Source organism: Athene cunicularia (assembly GCF_003259725.1).
Source record: "Athene cunicularia isolate RWA chromosome 19 unlocalized genomic scaffold, athCun1 chr19_part1, whole genome shotgun sequence".
In the NCBI taxonomy this organism is placed as follows: Eukaryota; Metazoa; Chordata; class Aves; order Strigiformes; family Strigidae; genus Athene; species Athene cunicularia.
Genome location: NW_020799124.1, coordinates 11,428,437 through 11,450,711, shown reverse-complemented (window position 1 = coordinate 11,450,711; position 22,275 = coordinate 11,428,437). Strand labels below are relative to the sequence as shown.

The following is a 22,275-nucleotide window of genomic DNA, read 5'->3' as shown; positions in this document are numbered from 1 at the left end:
ACTCATAAATCTGTTGGTGGAGGAACTGATGTTAGATGCACTGTAAATGATCTCCTTTAACTGCTTTGTTCTGAAAACAAAGGAGCATGGAGAGTATAGGTGGTGGTGAGCCTTGAACTGGAGAGTGGATGATCCATAGTGCTAATGCAACTGTTAACAGACCTGTAAAAATCTGTCTGCTTCACTGCATTTATTTCATTCTGGCTTTGTTGAAATTTGCTTAAGGTCTTGAGGAGCCTTATCTCCTTGTAGGGCTCTTCTGTAGAGTCCAACTTTCTGTGAAAGTAGGAGGATCTGAAAGTTTTTCGTAGAGACTACATCTCTGAAATAATACTTTAGTTCGAGATGTTGGAGTTTCAGGTAATGTCAAGCAGGTTATCCCCCCGAAGACAGGTCCCTCAAGTGGGGGTAGAAGTTGTGCTGTGCATACAGAGACACTTAGGACTTTGTTTTTTTTTTTTTTTTTTTTTTTTAAAGAAGCAACATAATTTTTGAAATCCATGTATCAGGCTTATGGATAGCTTTGTTTTTATTACTCTGTACAGACTGCACTCAGACTCCTTTACAGAAGGTAAAGACTGCCTGGCATAGCTGTTGCCTTTGTCTGGTGTTTGCTAGGCAGCCTTCCTGCCAAAGGCTCTCGCCGTGCCAGCAGCTGACCAAATAGAAAGTTGACGGTTTTGTTCAGGCTGCCAGAGAGGCAGATTACCCACCTTCTAAACTCTAATGTAGTTTAACAGTTGAACGTGTGCCTCAGTGAAACTAGGTGAGATGATGCTCATCAGTAGCAAGGCATGGTGCCTCACGCCTGAGGTTTGCCTTCAGGCAGGTTTGTGAAGCTGGCTGCTCCCCAGCTGCTCTGCAGGAAGGAGACTTGGCATTTGGACCCTGACACTAGCTCTGGTTTTTGCCATGACTTTGAATTACTTGTGTAATTTGGGTTAAGAGGTTAATTCTCTTTCCTTCTTCACCCATCCTTTGTTGCGTTAAGCAAGTCCTTCTGACTCTGCTCTCAATACTCCATTTTCATGCGTGGCTTCTGTTGCAGTTGTCTGTGGGGAACTGACTTATGAACTGGATAGAGCAATACCACATTTGGAGGTGGGGGCAGCAGGATGCTGCACGATGGCAAGTGAGCACTCTAATGTTCTGTGGGTACTTCAAGAGCATCCCATCTGGTAGCTTTCAGAGATGCCCAGTTAGTTCACGCGCATGTGTCTGCACTTGAGAGCACATCACACACAGGAGTGGGACTGAGAAGAGATGAACCTTGCCTGTCCCCTCTCGAGCTGGTTATACGCAGGGATGTCCACCCTAGTAAGTATAAGCAGTCCAGAACAGGGGTGTAGTCTGTGATGGTCACCCAGTGGTCCTGAGTTGTGTGGAAGAGCTTGTAGTGATTTCAGCATGTTGAGACAGGAGAGGTGATTGCTGGATGTGCCTGTGTGGCTGCCAGGGGACTGGAGTGCTGCACAGAAAGGCAATGGCAGTTCCTGGGTGAGCAGAAGTGATTCTTGCCTTGTGAGCTGCCAGTCTGCAGTCTCTCCGTGATGCTGACCTGGCTGTGAGACTGGGGTAGCCAGGAGGGGAAACTTTCTGAGCAGCTGGAAATGATGGGACAAGGGCTGAGGAGTTCAGATATTGCTGCCTGCTCTGAAGTGGTGATGCCCTACAAATTTTCCAAGAGTATATTTGTAGGGAGTAATCCTATAAACCAGTGGGAAGTGAAAGGAGTCTAACTCCTTGAGGCTAAAGCTTGGAGGGTAACTGCTCGAAGTGAAGAGCCAGGTACAAAGCTGTGGGAGCTGCTGAAAGGTTCCCAGTGCTACATCTGAGGTAGTGCTAGTGAGAAGGGTTTGGAGGGGGATTACAGTGGCTGCTGAGAAGCAGCTGTTTTGTAGCAGGATTGTTCTCCAGGCCCCAAGTGTGTTGCAAAGCATCGTCCAGGTGCTGTTCAAGGGCTGCTTTTGCACATCTGCCCATGCAGAGCATCATTCCTGTGAGTGCTGGGTGGGGAATGTCCCCTCTCCATGTGTCACCTCCTGGCTCTTTCTCAGCACCGTACAGGAGTGCTCTCAGTCCAGTCTCCAGCTCCAGCTGCAGCTCCACTATTTAATAGAATGGGCAGTTAGACTGTTTAAACCTTATTTACCTTTCCATAATGTTTGTTACTTTAGAGCCTAACTCCTGATTAGTGCTTTACAAGAGCAGTAGGCTTGCAAAGATTGCTTAATCAATAAGGAAGATACTTATTTCAGACTCTTTGTTTATGTTGTTCTCTGTTAAATGAAATGGGCAGGATTTTCAGCAAATCGTGGTGGGGCTTTCAGTTCTATTTTTAGATGATTTGGATAGAACCCAGAAGAAAAATGTTATAAATCCTTTGCTTCGCAGACTGCGAGAGTGATTTATTTTTTTTAATTAGGTAATTAGGTTTTTATGGCGGATTAATCTCTGCTTTCATCATTTGACTCTTGAAGTTGCATTGCTGGTTTGTTGTTTCCCGAGACAAGTGTCAGTTTATTCTTTCAAATACAATAGCCACTTCCCAGGTTTCGGTTGAGCGGGTGTGCTGTGCCACCAGCCACACGTCCATCATGTCTGCATCGTTGGCTGCTGCTGTCTGTGAGTTACACCCATGGAAGTGCTGACGTCTTGTCAAATCATGGGTTCTCTTTTTACCTTACGGACGTGATGCCTCTTCATTTTTCATTATCCTGCAATTGCTCACTTAAGCCATTGTTATTGCAGGATTGCTTAAAATGCAGTCTGTTCTTCTGCCTTGCATCCCCCATGGAGCTCTTTTAGAGACCTGCAAAATTTCAGTGGGATGTTGTTTTCCTGGCTGAGATTTCCAGCTACAGAGGTCCGTAAGGAAGCATCCAAGTCTGTGGCTGTATGTATAAATAACTGCTGGGATGGCTTAAAAATACTCAACACCTGGCAGTTGACATGGGGCAGACTCTGTTCCTCAACTGGATCCAAAATGACTTTGGTCAATGTTTCAGTTCATTCTTTGGCCAGAAGCATTTGGCTAAAGTTGGGCTCTGTTTTTAAACTGCTCTTATCCTTCACTTTGGGGTTTTTTTTGCATGTATGAATGTCATTCAAGTGTTTTCTTTAAGTTCCCCAATCTATGTGTTAAGAAACTTTGCACGTTACCACTTCAGGCAAACTTTCCTCCTTGTCGCCCTCTTTGGTGCTCTGTTCCTTGCCTGTGGTTTGTTCTTAATAGTGTCCTTAACTTCCACACACTGCTGGGGTTACAAAACTCTGCACTATGAAGTGACATGTTTGAAATGGTGCATCTCCAGGACCACCACAACCTCATCTCTGGCCAAGCATGGGACATCAGGTCACGGAGCCAGAGGGTCCTGACAGCATGGAGCTGTTGCTGGGACGTTTTGGGGAACGTGAAACAGGAGGATGTGGGAAGTCACAGAGGGTGGGTTTAGCTCTTCCCCTTTACAAGACTGGCTCTGAATGCCTCTTCTTTCCCACATATGACCAGACACAAGTGTGTCTACTTTCATCCTGTGACTTTGCATGCTAAGTGCTGGCCCAGACAAAAGCAGAGGTGCCTGCTCAGCTTAAAAAATAATTTTTATGGTCAGATCAAAGCAAGGCAGAGATTCTCCTGGATTTTGCACCTCTTTGGCAAAGGGGCTGTTTCACAGATGGGATGGAGCCAAGGTGACGGAGCAGGTCAGCTGCTGGCCGAGCTCCTTGTGCTTACCCTCACTTTGTGTTGAAGAGCAGCAGCTGGAGCTGGACAAAGTGCTTGTCACTTGGTGGCTGTGTGGCAGGTCCCTGCTGCTGCAGCAGCTGCTGCTCCGACCCACGGGACTGTTGCTGCGCTGAATCGGAAGATGCCCGTGTGGAAAAGGTCCTGATCCCACCTATATTTGGGAGGCTTCACAAGAGCATCCCCTGTCAAGCTTCTGGTTTAAGTCCTTTCAAAGTCACAGGGACCTGGGCACAAACTTGGAGTGTTGCTGAAGGCTTTTATCCTGGTGAAAGGGCTTTTTAGTTTCACGAGTTCACTTTCTGCTCAGATTTGAGCCTGTCTTTGGTTGTGATGACTCTTTGGCACGGGGCTCAGTGGGAGCACTACCCAGGCTTGTGCTAATGCTTTTTCTGGCTGCTTGGTGTTAAACATACTCTGTTTCCCCAGGAAATGAAATATCATCAGGCTGTGTGGTCTGTTTAACAGCAAGCTTGAAGTGTTTTTTTGCTGATGATTTGATATGATCTGTTTTAATACTGTTCTTCTATTTTAAGTCACATTGCCTTGGACTTTTTTCCCATAGTATAAATTTTACATGATAATTCCTTGAAACTGCCTTAGAAGTATTGAAAAGAAATAAATAATCACTAGACTATTGTTGGTGCTGATTTACAAGAGTAAGTGTATTAAAAATGAGTCCATGGAAAATGGATAAGGAGCAGCAGTCATGGTTCTGGATTTACTTAAGAACATTTTTAGGTCTCAGAACAAAGCTGTTGCTGTACTTCGTTTTATTTCTAGAGATTTTTAACTAAACAAAATGATTAATTTCTACTGAAGTGTGAAGCAATAAAGTAGATTACGAGCAATAGGTGGTGAGTTACAGGAAGAATGATTGGGGGGGGGAAATGTGACTTATGGTGCTGGTTTAGGAAGATGAGATAATGAAATTTTATTTATTTTTCTCCTTGGTTTCCAGGGTGGACCTCTTATTCTTGTGCTTTGTACATCAGCAGGACTGCTCATAGGCTGAGGGGCTTTTCTGGGTTAAAATTCTGGTTTGGGAATTTGTGCTGATGTGTTTTGTCTCACTACAGGATTTTCTTTTTATTTCGAGGCAGAATCTCAAAGCTGGTCAATACAAACAGGTTTTGTATGATATGAGAACAGTTATATTGACTGATTTCTGTCTTTCAAAAAAACCCCTGGTGCAAACCAAAAGTCCAACTTTCATATTTTTGTAATATGACTTTTTGACTTGGCACCTCAGAATAATAATACTTTAGAGAGACAATTTTTTGTCTTACACAAGCATATTAAAACTGAAAGAATTACAATCTGCTTTGCTCTTTGGCCTTTGATAAGGGGACTCTCTTGGGATCCAGGTGTCGAGATGTAAGACCAAACCATTCTTTGGACACACACACACCTTGTAACTGTGAGAGAATCAGGTAACAAAATCAAAGAGCAGGAATGGGTTTTGCATGAAAAGATAGTATGAGGCTTGTGTTTTGTTTGTGTGTTTTTGGTTTTTTTTCTCTAAACCTGGTGTGTCTTTTTTAAAGCATCCCAAGCTTCTTTGGCATTACAACTTGAATGTTGTGTTAAAGCCGGTGCAGGGTCCAAAAAGAAGTGGGTAGTATTCAGGTTGGTTTTCTCCCCTGTGCTGGGCATGACACAAGGACAACTGTCAAGCTATAAGATCCTGGGTGAAGATGAGAGACTTCTGATCTGCAGGTAAATGCTGGGGTCGAGCACTCTCACTTTCCTAGCAGTAAAATTGAAGTTCTGAGCTTTGCTCTGGTTTTACAGCAGAGTAGCTAATGTGTTAATTATCCTATGGTAATACACACTTTTTTTTAGCAGTGAAGACAAAGCCTCAACTTGCTTTAAACTGGTATATTAATAGCAAAGGCTTGAACAATGTGTGTTTTTAGTAGATACCTACGCAGCATAACGTATTCAGGTTTTTTGCTTTAATGACTGTGTATTAGCCTGAAGAAAGGAAACTGAAAACTTTTGTGCTCTGTGCTGAGTTAATCTTTGAAGGGAAATAACTTCTGCTGCACAAATCTGCTCAGCAGAATGTTCTCAGGTGTTTGCCGTGTGACTTTTTAGAAGGATGTCATCTCTCCAGTGACCATGTGGAGGGCTGGTTGTGTACTGATAGATGAGCCCAAACAAAGTGGTGAGCCCTTTATTTGAGGAGAGGGTCCTGGATGCCAAAAGAACAGTTTAATCTGCCATCCTTTCAAGGGCACTGAGTCTTTCCCTGATGATGTTCACCTGGAGCGTGGATGGGTGCCACAGCTCATCTGCAGAGCTGCTGGGAGCCGGGAGGCTCAGCAGTGCTGGATCTCCAGTCCTCTCACAGAGACTCTGTCTCCAGGCTGCACTGGAAGGGTTTAGAAAGCTGTGAAATTTGGGCTGTGTTAGCATTTGAGATTTCCTTTTGCTGTGTTTTGGATCTTTTATCCTTCACGGGGTTTTATGCATAAAGATGTGTGTTATTGAATATGGTGAATAGATACTTGGCTGCAGGGTTTTTTTCCGATTGCATCCCTGTGACAAGTAATTTCCAAGTGTGAAAATTGCTTTGATATCTTTATTCAGGACTTGCTCACTTAGTAAGGCGTTACATAACCTGAATGAGGGAATTAAATCGAGTCTTTGGAGAGGAGGGCTTCTCCCTTTGCAGGGGCTGTGGCTCGGAAAGGGCAGCTCGCCTGCTGCCACCCTGCAAGAGCAAGGAGCTTCCCAAGAGCATCAGAGCTGTGCAGGGCTGCGGGATTGCACGTGTTTCAGGTTTTTGGGGGCTGTTTCCTATCATGATCAGAGCAGGCCCTTGCTAGCTAGAAGCTCTGAAAATGTGTCATGAAGTCAGTTTACAAGTTGAGCCTTTCCTTGAAAGAAATAAGAAATATTAATGAAACTAAAAATCTGGCTTTTGAAGTGGTTTCGTGCTCATCATCTAATACCTGCAGAGGATCTGTGAAGCTGTGTGAAAGAGCAGTTTTTTAGTCTGCACCATAATTTCTTCTCCCCCTTCTTCCATTTAAGCAATGCAGTGTTTCTATTGACAATATTATTTTTTTACTTAAGATTCATTAGCTGCAAAAATATGGAATTATGTTGTGGAGTCTGTAAATGAAATGTCATTTTCTAATGGTAAAATTGTTTTATCTATTTCTAAGGAAGGTATATGAGCATTCAGAATATTTGAGTTTAAGCTAGCAAGTTGCAATAAAAATTGGGGGTTTATCATGCTTACTTCCAAAGAGTAGGACAGTGTTACTGTGCTTTATCAAAAGAGCAAGTTCAAGTGACATGATCCAAGGTAAGGGTCTTGTGGGACCTCAGGGCATCGTTTGGAGGAGGGGGTTTGTCTGCTCTTAGACCTTTGTCCCAGCCTTCTCCAGTCCTGCTCCCGCTTACCTCCTGTCCTGGCTGGAGAAGGGAGACGCTCCCCTGCCCCAGCCAAACTCGTATCAATCCAACAGCCTGCTCTTTGCAGCACAGTTAATGTGTTCACCCTTCCCTCTTTCTCCTGAAATTAGACCTGAGATGTTTTATGAAGAATAATTGTATTTGATCTACAAAAAGATGAATGGTGAGGAGGAGGGAATTAAAAAGAAATTATTTAAAAAAAAAAAAAAAGCAGCCTCAATCAGTCTTGATTACTGAAGCAAGAAGAGAGCCCTTTGTCAAACTGGCATGTGAATCCTTTGTCAACACCTTCTGGGCCAGTGGATGTCAGGAGAGCAGTGTCACCTCATGGGCTCAGTCTGAGCGTTGCTCAGTGGTTTGGCTTTGAGATGTGGCCATTGGTGAAATATGTACGTGAAGAAAATGTTCGTTTGCAAACGTTATAGGACTAGGACAATTTTAGAGTGGTTTCAAAGGAAAATGTAACCGCCTTGGAAACCAGCAGAAACGTCAGTGCTGGTGCATGCTGCTCGGAGGGCTCGGCACAGCCGGGGTGGCTGGGGAGGTCACCCCACCGCTCTCCGAGCTGGGCTGCGGAGCAGTCCCAGGGCCCGGTGGGGTGTTTCAGCGTGAGCTGCTGGAGGGGTGCAGGTGTGCAGCAGCCTGGCGACTCGTCTGTGGGGTCACCTGAGTCTCAGCCACCTGCGGAGGATGGAGGGAAGGAGCCACATCCCTGGGCCGCAGTCATGACTTTGAGCTCTGGCCATGGGGCACTGCTGCTGCGGGGACCAGGCCGTGAGATGTGCTTTTGAGACCAAAATTTTGCTGAGAGACCAGGATCTCAGATCCAGTTAATGAAATGGTTTTTTATCATAAGTATTCTTCCCTAACCCTGTTCAGTTTTTTTTTTTTTTTTTTTTTTTTTTTTTTTTTTTTTTTTTTTACCTTGTGCCCTGTTCTGACATTCAAGGGATGCAATGCTTTTTGGGGTAGCTTGGAAAGACTCTAGCAGGGTTTGCCTAAAGGAAAAATACTGCTTTTCCTCAGGTTGGTGGTTCTTTCCTTTGTCCTCATGTATTTGGGGGACAGAAGGCTGAGCTGGTGCCTGTTGACTTGAATTTTTGGGACCCCGTTATAAAAGGGTGACAGTTGCGACATAGTTTTCAAAATGCGATGAGAGGGAGTACAGTCATCCTGTTTATTGAGTGTGCTGTTGGGGTTTGTGTCCTCCAAAGAATAAGATTTGAAAGACTTGAGGGAACAAGTCATAATATGGTATGTATGTCCCAAAGCAATTCTCAGTTTTTTTTGCCTTCTTTTAAGACATCTCTTGGAAGATATTCTGTATTAAGGTGCCTTTAATAGACCAACTACCACATACAATCTCAAAGAAACCGCAAGTGCTATATTTTAGAGAAGTCCACTATAATAACCTGAGCAAAGGTTTGGGAAGGCAAATTATGTGTATAAAATAGCTCCGTTTCTACCCATATGCTCAGTGTCCTGTGTGGGCAAAAAGCACCTCTAACTGTCTTTTATACCTGAGACTGTCAGTTGAAAGTGAAGATCATTAGAGCTGGGCATGACCACAGAAACACGTTGTGTTAATAAGCGATAGGACAAGAGGGAATGGCATCAATCTGCACCAGGGAAAGTTTAGAATGTATATTAGGAACATTTATTTGCAGAAGGGGTGGTTGGGCTTTGGAATGAGCTGCCCAGGGCAGCGGGGGGTCCCCATCCCTGGAGGGGTTGAAGAGTTGGGCTGACCCAGCGCTGAGGGATCTGGGGGAGTTGGGAATGGTCAGGGTGAGGGTCATGGTTGGACTGGAGGAGCTTCAGGGGCTTTTCCAACCAAGATGATTCTGTGATTCTGTTGTCTCTTGGCTCCTGAGCACTGTGCACTGGCCTGGAGGAACATCTCCCAAAGTGTAGGACTCAGTGCCTGATGCTAGTTGTCCTTAAGCAGCAGCACAGGCCCTTCCTGATCCTCTTAAGGACGGGCTTCATGCTTCTGGCATGTGTTGTGACCTGTGTGAGCTGCCGTTATGATGATGTGATCTGTTGGAGTAGCACCTCCTTCAGAGCCAACCAGTTTACCAAGGGCAAGAGTAAAAGCATTACTGACCCCTGAGCTTTGGGACAGGAGATTTTCTGGCAGAGAAGGGTGGCCCTGTAGGGATGCTGCTTTCTGGGGCATGTGTAGGTGCCCGGAGGAACCCAACAATGATACTACTTAACCTCTTTGGAGACTGCTGGACCCTTTGGAGGGTCAGACATCCGTAGCCCTCCTGGGTGCATGGTGAATGTGCTGTGACCTGCAGCCATGCAGCAGTTTTGCTGTGTGCCTTGCAGAGACAGAAAGCAAGATGACCTCTCCCCCTCCACTCAGCTGCAGATGGGAGCAGAAGCATCATGAAGTCCAGCACAATGTTCTGCTGTGGCCCTGCAAGGAGACCAGTTGGGCCTGGAGTGCAGCCCCAGAGAGGCTTCATTTCTCTCCTGAGTGTTCACAACTGAAAAAATAACCCTTTAATAGTCAGTTATTATGTTTCTGCGATCAGCTCCATATGGCTGAGGAGCATGCTCTATAATCTCAGTCAGGAAAAGGCTGAAGATTGCTGAATGCTGTCCTATGGCCCAGACTGGCTGAGGATGCTCAGAGCAGAGGGGCGTGTTGCAGTGAGAACACGTCTGACTTTCCATGCAGATGTGCAGGCATCGTGCCATATAACTGCTCCGATGAACTCCATGTTTTTCATAGTATTACTTCAAAAGTTATTCTGACTTCCCCAACCTTGAATAATTTGCTTCCCCATAGTCACTGCGCTTCCCTCTGCTCCCAGTTCTTCACCGAGGTCTGAATTGCTGGTTATTTAATCTCCCTTGTTTATAACTTGATGGGCTCCCTCTCCAGCTGTAATTGAGCTACTTGGCTGCAGCGTGCACTCTCTATTGCCTTCCCAAATTGTTGTTTTGTGCTGATGCTCACCTCATCTAAGGGGACTTTCTCTAACAGCTGCTGTTTGCAATCCTTCATGGAGGTGGTATGCATTCTGCCCTTGGATCCCCTCCTGAAAGGCACTTGAAGAAAACCTGTAACTACTAGATGGGCAAGATGGGAGCTGTTGATGTGGGAAGGCACCTCTGACAATTGTCTAGTCCAGCCTTCCTGCTCAGTCAGATCAGCTTGGTGGGTTGAGTGCTGAGTATCCCCAAGAATGGAGACTCCTCATCCTCTCCAGGCAACCCCTTCAGGTGTTCAGTCAGCCTTTTTGTAGAAATTCCATTTAAAAATTCAGTTTACTGTGCCGATAGTGTCTTGTCCTTTCCCTGGGCATTGCTGGGAATAGTCTGGCTCCATCTGCTTTACTCCCCCCACCAGGTATTTATTTACAAGGGCATATTCTTTTGTTTTCTTTCCCATCACTTATTTTCCTTTGCCACCCAATAGGCATGTGTGGTCCTGCCAGGCCCCAGAGCTGCCCCTTCCTGCCAGGCTGATTGTCCTCATAAAAAGCTTTTTGGTGTAAAATAGATGTGGTTCTATGCCCTCAACTTACACCCATTCTAAAAGCTCATTATCATATTAACTTTTTCTTTTCCGTTAATGTTATTCTGATGGCTGTCTAAAGTGAAATAATGGTTGCTTTTCCTGGAAACACGGGGCGTAAAGCATTGCAGTCTGGTTTTATATCCTGGTGGTTTACATCATTAAATTCTAAGGGCTTAAGGTCTTATTTCTTGTTTTTCAGTGCTTATAAGAGGATCTCCTGGGGCCCTATTGTACAACCAAATACAAACAATACATTAATAAAACAGGATTTTGTATTTGTACTGCCAGAAGTCTGTAATGATTACTTGTATATAACATTTTGTGGTATTAGGACCTTAGTCATTTTGATCTGTCCCCTCTACCACTTTTTTAAAAGTGTCTTTTCTCTCTGCTCAGATAATGTTTGAGAGATGTTGCCCTCTGGAAAAAGGTTTCTTCAGTTGCAATATTTAATTTCTTGATTTTTCTACCTTTTTTCTATATCCCTTTGGCAGTGTTTTAGTTTCTTTACCTGCTTCTTTCACCACTGGTAGTGATTAGTTCATGCAGTTTTTGTGATAGTTCCGTTATTGAAGTGATGGATAATACACACAGACTGCAGTTATTCCTTGTCAGTTAGTGCTGCCCTATGGGGGTAAAAGCCCTTTTAATGCACTTTCAGCAGTTTTACTTTTATGAAGTACTTGAACTTTAAAGTTGAACTTCTAAAATGATCTAGGATGTATATTGGAGAGTATTAAAAATGAGATTTAAATGGGATAAAAAAAATCTCCCTTCATGTAAGCCTTCATTGGTGTAAGAAGAAACACTCACTGAAACATTGTACTTGATGTATGTTAGAAAATGTGGTAAAATTAAACTGATAACACTTCATCCTCTCTACAAAACTGTTCCTATGATATCACATGTACTTGGCTCTGACAGCATTCCTCCTGTGTTCGGACTCTTGGCCTGAGCTTTGAGCCATCTTCTGAAGTGGAAGAGAGAACAAACTGTTAGAGTTGTAAGAGCAAAGCACAGAGAGTGATTAGGTATTAGCCCCTAGAAATAATTTTTTAGATTATAAAGGGAAGAAGTGAGATGGTCCCAGCAGTTGCAAGCACCAAGATTCTGGGCAGGGGGTGTTTCCACTCACTCTGACTTGTAAGATGACAAGTGACTGGGCTTCAGACACCAGAGGAAGGGGGAGGGAAGGCTGGCAAACTACTTGAAGGTAATCATTGTACATGGATGTCCTCTGCCAGCGTGTGGTTATTTGTAAAATGTTTGTGTTGTTGCAAAATTTTTGCTGGTCCAGTTGAGTTTTGGCCACGTCTGCCTGCGTGCATGTCCCCCTGCCCCAGGCCAGAGGCAGCTGTTGGTGGCTGTGTGCCATCACACCAGCTTTCATGTCACACCCTCCCTTTGTGTTGGTGGCAGCCGCTGGGAAGCAGGGCAGCAATTCCCGTTGCTGTCAGTGTTTTGTGGCCTTCCCTGAACCTGCCCCATCTGCTCTGGGAGTTGCAGGGACCATTTGGGAAACAACCAGGCACGTATAAAAGAAGCTGACAGGTGCTTGGGGCTGTGCCTGTGATCCCGGGAGGAAGCAGGGCTCCGCGGGGTCAGTCCCCAGTTTCTGAACCCGAGGGGATCCCTGTCTTCTGTGTCAGCAGAGAACTGAGCCACATGTGTAAGAGCAAGAAAGAAACCTTCCTCCATGCTGCCTCCCGGAGAGCTGTCCCAGGGAGAGAAGTCCCGGTGATGGCTGAAAGTGCAGTGCTGAGGGCTGGCAAATGAGAACCAAATGTATAGTTGTTTCTTCTTTTAATAGCCATTTATGATTTTGCATATATATATATCTCTTAAGAGCCATTCATGTGTGTTTGCAGCTCAAAAAGCCAACCAGGTTCTGGGCTTTATTAAAAGAAGTGTGGTCAGTAGGTTGAGGGAGGTGATTCTGCCCCTCTACTCTGCCCTCGTGAGACCCCACCTGGAATACTGGGCCAGCTCTGGAGCCCCCAGCACAAGAAGGATGTAGAAGAGTTGGAATGAGTCCGGAGGAGGGCTGCCAAGATGATCAGAGGGCTGGAACACCTCTTCTTTGGGGACAGGCTGAGAGAGTTGGGCTTGTTCAGCATGGAAAAGAGAAGGCTCTGGGAGACTTCATGGTGTCCTTCCAGTACCTGATGGGCATCTACAAGAAGGCTGGGGAGAGACTTTACACAAGGGACTGTAATGGTAGGATGAGGGGTAATGGGTGGAAGCTGAGGGAGGGGAGGTTTAGACTAAATATAAGGAAGAAGTTTTTTACTGTGAGAGTGGTGAGGCACTGGAACAGGTTGTCCAAGGAGGTTGTGGATGCCCCACCTCTGGAAGTGTTCAGAGCCAGATTGGATGGAGCCTTGAGCAACCTGATCTAGTGGGAGGTGTCCCTGTCCGTGGCAAGGGGTCAGAACTAGATGATCTTTGAGGTCCCTTCCAACCCAAACCATTCTGTGATTATATGTTAGTCTTCACAATCTGATTTCATCCATTTTTAATAGACTAGACTTGTTGTTTTAAGTATATTGCTTCCGCTGTATTTTGGCAAGAAACATGAGCTGGTGGCAGTCCCCTCCAGTATGGGGTGTGGGTGCATTTGGACCATACATCTACCAGCAGAGATGGCGGGGTGAACCGGGGTGACCCCCCTCAAAATTGCAGCGTGGTCCTCTGAAATCACAGCGTAGCACTCCCCAAGTCATCTCCCTCCAATCAGTTGACTTCAACTCTTGCTGCTAACAAAGATGCTGCTAAATTTTTGCTTGCTGCGAGTGGTTCCTTTCAGCCTCTCGAAAACATTTTCTGTCCTTTTTGAGATCTCATAAAGGAATTGAACCTTGGGAAGACACTTGGTGGCATTTTCTAAGCTTGCTCCAAGCAGTGTGGCAGTTCTGTAAGTGACACTTGTCACACGTGTGTCCTGCAGGGTAGCAAATGCCCTCCTGAGCTGCAGCACTTCAGTTACCTGAAGGTCTTGCCCTCGCTGCTCTGCAGAGGTGATGTGCAAAGCTCTAGTTGAACCACTTCACACTTGGTCTAGGTATAAATATTTTTTTATGAGTCTTTAGGAGTTTTCCATAATCTATTGATACTATTCATTACCCCTAACTCTAGCACTTGAGAGCAGTTTCTGCCTGGTCCAGTCTCCCATTACACGTGTCATGTTCAAATTCCCCAAACAGCAAGTATCTGCTGCCTGAAGATCAAGTGGATTTTCTAAGACTTTCACCCCACAAAGGGATTTCCTGTGGTTTACTTCTCTGTGTTAAGGCTGAGATCTTATTTTCTCTTTGTTTTGTTTTTTTTTCTTTTTATGTTCTCCACTGCTGCAGACTATTCAGCCAGCAGTGGTGATGCTGCTTGTGCTGGATTTAACAGGATGCGCTGCCCTACTCGCTGTGTGCTCACTGCCAAGCTCTATTTTCTATGCACAGCAGAGACATCCATAAATTTTCTCTCAATTTTAGCACAAAACCCATCCTGCCATAAAAAAAAGAAATGCCTTTAAAGGCCACTTCATGGTGGACTCCCCACTCTGATTTTACTGGAGACGTGACCCCCCCAGTCAGAGGACTGGAGCTGGTATTAAAATAGGATTTTTATTTACTGTTGGCTTGAAGCTGCCTGCATTTGTTTACCACTGTGAGCTGACCTTTGGGGAGACATTTCTTGATTAATTGGGTATCTAATCACTTCAGACCATTGACAGGCGTGTGTGGATTGAAGTTTTTCCTCTTGTTAAATATTTTCCCTCTAGTTTCTTTTTTTCCTGTTAGATGGCAAATGATGCGTTTATTTTTTCTATTAGTTCCTTCATTGTTTTCCTCTTCAGTAATTAACTGTTGATCTCATATTTGCTTGGCCCGTTGTCTCTTGGCCTGAACTTTTCTTTTGCCAATCTATTCATATCATAAGACTTGTTCGTAAGTATGTGCTTATATGCTATGGGTACAGGACAGCTATTTTAATTGTGGTAATATCTGGCCTTCAATAATCATTCTCTCAATAATTCTTTAAAGTTACTCTCCACAGACTTTTTTTTAAAAGAATCTCTACCTTTAACTATTTTCTCACGACAGTGCCTTTTTGTAGGTATTGAATCCTTGCTTATGTTTTTCCCCCGGAGAATTCTGCAGGCTTACCTGGTGCTTTAGGTTCCCAAGGTGACAGGAAACAGGCAGCGAGTGCTCTGGGACACTTGTGCCTGCGTTGGGTTTAGTTCTCTATATGTACGTACCCTAAAGACCTGCCCCTGGCTGTGTTCAGATGTTAGTAGAAGGAAGAATATGCTTCTGGTTTTTATGTGTTTGTCCTCCAGCTATTTGTTAGTAAATAATCTAGAATATTTCCGTGGCAAACTGGTGTAGCAAATTTTTTTTTTTCCTGCCCCTGTGGAAAACATAGAAATGTGTTTAGGTAAGTGATGTTTTGATTTTTGTACAGTGAGCAAAATTTACTTATGTGACATGTTGGTCAGAGGCTCTGAAGAAGAAAAACATAGCTAGACTGGGGATTGGTATGGAAGTATTGGCTTTGTCTGGGGAGGGGTAATAGCATGAACTTTAATAGCCTTGGACTGGGACTCAAGGGTCCTGGAATCCGTCCCTGCTTTTTCCCTGGCCAGTGGAAGCTGTCAGGTATTGCAGTGGGAAACAGTCTGAGATTTAGTGATGGAAAGTTCAGTTCAGTAGCAGATCTCCTTATTAGCTTGCTCTTCTGGGTTGAAAAGTGAAATAAACTGAATATTGTGCATGCTTCCCACACGTGGCACTGAAGTTCAGGGAACCTTGTGCTGCAGACGTGTCATGGGTAATAGGTAAGGGAGAATCTCTTCACTCAGCCTCAGTCTAAGCCTGGACTTTCTGGAGCAGGAGAATTTGATTGCAGCCCTTGCTGTTCTGTGATGTCCCAGCCCTGGGGTAGAACCTGGCCCCAGCTGTGGAGTCTTTGGTTGCAGTGGATTTGTTATGGTGCTCTTTTGCCCTGCCTAAACTGGTGCTTTTATCGTGTTTTACAGTCTACAGTGTGCCAAGGAAGGAAAATGAGTTAATTCAAAAAACAATTTTGCTGGAAGATTGCTCTATAAATAAATTCCAGAGATAAGTGGAATAAAACATTAGTGGAAGATGAAGGCAAAGAGGGGGAAAGATGGAAACCAGCAGATGTAAGCGATGAGGCTGGATTTGTTCCATGTCAAAGTGCTTATGTTGATGGAAGTTCTTTTGTCATCAGTAACCTCTTTGGTGAGCAGCCCTTAGGGAGGGAAAATCAGAGTAACTCCAAGGAAAGAAGCTCTCAGTGTTGTCTGCCACTGTGCACAGCTGTAAGTCAGGTCTGGGCATCCTGGAGAGGCACTGGTGTGGTGAGGAGCCGCAGCCCTCGGCCGCGGGATGGAGAGGCAGGTGCAGGCAGGGATGCTGCCAGGCAGAAATCCAGCTGACCTGCTGCAGGTAACAAGAGGTGTGGATGCTGCTCTTTCAGTCATTAGTGCTGCAGCTACTGTGTGTCTTCCTAACGGGTTGCACCACACTTCTGATAAGCTAGGTCATAAGCAGGGTATTTTCAGTGTTTCCCGGTTGTGATTTTAATTGTCTCTTTTTGCTTCCAATAAAATGTTCTGTGTAACCGATCACAGGAGAGCCTTTTCTTTGCGATATTGTACCTGAGGTGCTAGAAATATTTGCGGACAGGGGCAGACAACAGTCTGTCTATTCTTACTCGTCCTGGCTAAAAATCACCAATGCCAGATGATCCAGCTGGAGGAAATAAAAATATCTGTATAGCAACTAATGGTGTGATTTTATGCCTAGGGAAGCAAATCAATGAGAGGTAAATCAAAGACAGATAAAATTCCTGGTTATTTTCCCATTAAGTTAAAGCTCCTGTAAAAACAAAGTGCTTGGAATATATAGAGGGAAGATAAGTCTTTGTATAGCAAAAGGTGGCTCAGCTCACTGATGCTGTGAAGTAGCTTTCTTGAAAGAACAAGTGAGGTTACTCCTGGTTTGGGTCAGGTTTGTTATAGCCCCTGGGTTCTTGGAATAAATTAATGAATTTGTTTTCCATGTTTGAAGCTGTGTGCAAAGCTAGAATGACCTCCCTGTGTCAGAATGTGTTGCTAATGTCAATTTTCCTTTATTTCAGCAACAGCGCACAGTTTATAGGCTGACACTGGTGAAAGCTTGGAATGTGGATGATCTCAAAGCCTATGCTGACCTGATATCCCTCGGTAAACCAGACTTCATTGAGGTCAAGGTGAGCTGCATGGAGATATATTTTTTTTTTTTTGTTCCCATCAGTATTTTGCTTTTTCCTTCCCCATTCCCCCTTTTCCTCCAAGTCTTAAACTTGTACGAGTAAATGCAATTCTTCCAAAGATTTCAGTGATGCTATTTCTTGCTTTTAAAGTTAGGCAGCCAGGTTTCTAATACCTTGCGTATGCATTTGGAGTAGTCTTTAGTGTTATGCAGGACAAGCTTTGTACCAGCCAGCATCAATTTCTGCTGAACAGAATCATAACCCTCTGGTCTCTTTTGTATTTCTCATGAAAGCAGACTGATAAATAAATGTTCCTTCTTTTATGTCAACCACCATTTTAAACAAAATATTCTAGGACAAACTGCTAGTTTGTGGTATTATTATTTCCATCCTGGCCTAAAATTCTGCCAGGGGAAAAGGTGATAATGTCTGGCTTACTGATGTAGTATTTGTCAGGCTGTGTAAAACAGGGGGAAATACTACCCTCTGGGACTGGAAGAACTACAGCAGGGCAGGAGGTGCTTTATCTGGGATAAATCAATTTAGTATATAGAGAATGTAAAAAAGACACATTGCAAGGTGTTCTGTAAAGAATCTTTCTGTAAAGAATCAGCATTTTCATCCAGCAGCTCCTCTGCAGACCAGCACATTTACCTCAGCAATGTGTTTTTGCAGCTCTATTACTTCTGGACTTTCTCTTTTCTTTCTCTTTTTTCTTTTCTTTCTCTTTCCTTTTTTTGACCTTTATGTACTGCTGCTTTGAAGAAGGACTGGAGTTTGCTTCAATTTCCTTATGAAACAAAACCCAAAGGTTTTTATATTGTCAGTATTGAGAGGTCTCTTTCTCTCTGAACATGCTGCTGAAGTTGATAGCTTAATACAAAATAAGATTTTGAGTATAGTTTGGGGAAAAAGCCTCAGTTTTATAATGCGTATCAGACTGATTTATATTCCTCGGGTAAAACGTAGCAAGAGGAGTGCTCCTATGGGGCCCTTCCCACCTTGCATCTCCTGACTCTCTGCAGCCTGATAGTACGAGATCCAGCCTGTGAAGAGGGCAGAGACGAGCGTGCACACCAGTGTGGAGCATGAGGCTGTTGGTGTACATGCTACTTAGACTGCTCTGTCATGTGTAGCGACTTTAATTAGTAAAATGAATCAGGTGTATGTTAATCAATGTTTCTGAGTGCTCTCCAGGGCTAACATCTGTCTCCTCTGAGGCAGAGAGCTGCTGTTTTCTTTGCTCGGGGAAGGATTCAGCCTTGCAGTCATGGTTTCCCAGCAGTGTGGAGCTCAGGTCTACCAGTGGCTCTTCCTTGGCAAAATCATGCCTCAGACTGCCAGGGAAATAGGTGAAAAGGGGTGGTCATGGAGGTATTCCCAAGGTGGTCATAGATTTACTCCCGATACTCTTCTGGCTGGGACAGGCTCCTGCCCACATGGCTTCAATCGAAAATGTCAACTTTGCACTCCGAGTACTTCAAAGTACTAGCCAGATCTCAACCTGTGAGGAAGGGATATGTACTGAGCATGTTGCCATGTTTGCAGAAGTATGAACTGAGGCAGAGGGGGCTGTGTGACATTCCCCAGGATCCACGTAGCACGGCAGTGTAGCTGGGCATTCAGCATCCCTCGTGTACCTGCCAACACCACCTGCAAAGGGGGTTCAGAGGGGGTGCAGGGCAAGGAAAGCTGAGGGGGGGGTGCACCTCGCACCTGATGGCCATGTGCTGTTGGGTGGGTTTAGGTCTTTTTGTGGGCTGATAGGAGTGTAAGTTTGCAGTTTTGTTGCTTGTTTTTGTTTTGTTTTTTTAAAGGTATGTGTTACTTAAATGTGCATGTGGGTTGCTTTGATCTAAATGTAATATTTTCAGAGCTATTCCAGCAGGTAAGTGAAGTTCTGCAAGTGTTGGAAGACAGAAGTGTCTGCCAGGGTGCCCATCCTTGTCAGATCATGATGTCTTCAAGCTAAGGGACAGAACATCTCATGCCTCAGCTGCTTCTGTGAATGGTTTAACACTGTGCCTATACTGTGGCCGCAAAAGCAGTCAGTAGCTGGCATGTGGAAAGTCTCTTGTCTTTTCAATCCCAAGAGCAGCATTCAGGGACAGGGAAACTCAGGTTTAAGCCTTTTCAAAGGATGCAGCATCTCTCTCCTTTGCTAGTTGCTGTGCTTAGGCTGGGAGCGATGGGGAAAGTCTTACTTTCCCTGGTTACAGCTCTCATTAAAAACTGCAGCACAGCATTTCACGACTTCATTGCAATCTGGGTACTCAAAGACCAAAAAACCATCTTCTACAGTTTGTTCTTCGTTTCCAGTCTAGTGGAGGGAGGACAATTTTCCAAAGCTCTCAAAACCATACAGCAAGTCTGACAGCAGCTAAACCCCGCAAGACAGAAGCAAGCAGCTGAGTACAAGAAAATACACTAATTCCTTTTCAGCATCAGCAGCAGAAACGCATTGTCAGGGCACTGCTCCACCTCATTCACCAGCAGGCTCTGAAATAGCCTCCATTTTTTTCCATTTAATTGAGCTTTTAAATAGAGCTGTGCTGTCCCGTTATCTTAATTTGGAAGACAGGAAAGCAGGGTTCATGTACTTTGAAGTATGAAACAGGCCATTGCTGGCAGCGTTGCTGGTAGTGACCCTTGGTGAGCGGGAGCTTAACCGATGTTATCCCTGTGAAACAAATGGCCCAACTCTGTGTGGGCACGACATTTGGGGTTTAAATGGCATTTCCATCCCTTTTAAAAGGCACAAAACTTTGTGATGGCTTCCTTGGAGCGGGCATTGTGTTTAAATAGACCCTAAGTTGGATAAAAGGTCTTGCTCACAGATTTTTATATGGGATGTTTTTATGTAAAAGCAAGGGGGTTTTTTAACAGCTGCTTTTCTTCCTTACCTCCATGGAGCAAATGCAGTGTTCCCAAAGGTGAGTCCTTGGTGCTCTGCAGAGGGGAAGCAGCTCACACTAAATATAGTATTAGCCCAGTCAGTGGCCTTATTTGTTTCACATAGTTTCATCTGCCAGTTTCCTGCTAAACAGCAGTATTTCTAAAGTGTGGAAGATTTGGCTCCGTAGGGATGCACAATGGCTTTCTCCTCTTGCTGCACTGTCTCTGACTTTGAAATGTGAGCAGATTACATGGTTTCTTACATCGAGCGTGGAACCAATTTTTCCCTTTTCTTGGCCAGGAGTAAGTGACATGTTCTGGAGTGGCTGATGAACAGAGTTGCTGCAGGGTAGCGAGAGTGTCCAGCCAGGTACCGACCGAGTGGCTGACAGGGAATGTCACCTTAAGGACAGCTTCCTTCCTTGGCTGTCCTTTCTGAAGTGCCCACTGATTGCTGGTGGGGTGGGGTGCCCCCCACGCTGCTGGAGATACCTGTGTTGCTGTTGTGCCTGCACCCAGGCCCTTACCCCATGGTCTGACCTAACTAAATGAGTAGGTTATTCTCCTTTGCGTTCAGCTGTGTGTTCTGTAGGCAGCTTGTTTTCATCTGATCGCCTTTAATCCTGGCTTGCAAAGCTCTTGTCCCAACACGCTACCCATGAGATCAGCCTTCTCTTACGGCAGGATCACTGGTGCAGATGCTGCTGCAGCAGTTTCAGAGGCATCTGAGCTGTCCTGATGAGCAAACTGGGGATGAGAATGCTTCAGGGTGCTTTGTTGTTTCTGCCTGTGCACCTGCAGGCAAGAGCTGGAGTCTTTGTCCCTGCAATATTTGACTGCTCTGGAATAAAAGGTGAGCAGATCATCTTCTTAGCAAAGGAGAACAGCAGAAGAGGGTCAGAACCATATCCCCCCTAAAGCCTGGGAGTTTGCAATTGTGCAGGCAAAGTGCACGTAAGCAGAGTGGTCACAGATATCATCCCCCAGCATTCAGAGGGATGCTTGATACCATAGTACATAGTCAGGAGTGAAATTCTGACTCGAAGGCAGGGCTGAGGTGTGTTCATTCTAGCACTCATTATGCCTGTCAGCAGTCCCTTTCATGTGCTGTAGGTATTCATCTGCACTTGGACAAAAACTCCTGCCAATGTGTAACTGGCCTTCAGTCCAGCCCCAGCAGTTGTGGTGTTCACACAGCATTTGTGACCTGGGAATTTTCCCCTAAAGACTCAATATTTTTGATTAAAAGTAATTTCTTGTGTTTCTTTAAAGCATATTGAAGAATCTATTTTACATGTGATGGGGATTAGCTGAGTTTTTTTGTTGTTTGGGTTTTTTTTTCCAAACCCCGGTGTGATAGGTTAAAAACGTGAAGACCCAGGTCCTGCTCAAAGCAAATAAACAAAAAAATATTACAGGATATTGCAAAGCATCTGTCAGAAAATGAGGCTTATCTCAGTGGGATTTCCTGGTTAAATACTTGAGATAAATGACGTTCACTTAAAATGAATGTAGCTAATCCACTGTTGCTCCGGAGAGGCTCACAGGGTGGAGTGGATAGAGATTTAGATTCTTGCAGGGCTTAATACTTGTTCTCATTTACAAGAGTATCTTACAGTGGTGTAACTCTGTGGGACCCTATTCTCTTATTTAAACCAATAGAAATTACCCTTGATTACCCTTGTGTACAACCCAAGCAAAGAAGAATGTGTCGTGTAGTTATTAAATACGCATCAGTTTTATTTATTGCCTTAGTCTGTTTTAATGCCATAATGTCACTGTCATGGTTGTACAAAGTTGATTGTTATATTTAAAGTCAAGAATGTGCAACTCATCTCTTTGCAGTGTTACCATCTTTTTGTTTTAAAAGCTTGTGTTGATATGCAGTATTTTGCCATTTACATTCCTTCTTAAACCAAAGGGGCAAAAGGATTTTTGTATGAAATGTGAATGGGTCCTAAGGAATTCGGATGTGTGAGCCAAGTGTGCTGTGGGGTCACGTTAGTGCAGAGAGACCCAGGCTGGACCCTTGGCCATTGCAGACGGATCACGGAGCAACGAGGGACACTTGAAATTTTATTTAGGCTGTGGCCATGGTCCATCCACTCTGCATTGCCAGCAGCTTTGAGGTTGTGTGTAGGCAAGCGTGCACGTCAAGTGCTCAGCCTTGCGAACATGGCTTTGGATTTTGGAGCTGCTCCCGCAGTGGTGCAGGAGATCCGGTTGCTCCGGTCAGAGCGGCGGTTGACGTGACATCCCCAGGGAAGCAGTCTGTGTTTGCTGAAGTGAAGCTTCATCTTGCAGCTTTTGCTTCCTGCCTGAGCAGAGCCTTGCTGCTTCTCTCCATCCATTTTAATTTAAGGAGAAAAAAAAAAACCAAACCAAAAAGCAA

At 44.6% G+C, this 22,275-nt stretch overlaps 1 protein-coding gene across 3 annotated transcripts in view; it reads left to right on the top strand.

The window, feature by feature from the left end:
* LOC113487377 (S-adenosyl-L-methionine-dependent tRNA 4-demethylwyosine synthase-like) overlaps positions 1-22,275 on the top strand; it is a 124,428-nt gene that overhangs the window by 80,445 nt on the left and 21,708 nt on the right. For all 3 annotated transcript variants that reach the window (XM_026861901.1, XM_026861899.1, XM_026861900.1), the window contains exon 14: positions 16,875-16,985. In XM_026861901.1, coding sequence (XP_026717702.1) covers positions 16,875-16,985 — 111 coding nt within the window. The remainder of the gene's footprint in view (positions 1-16,874; positions 16,986-22,275) is intronic.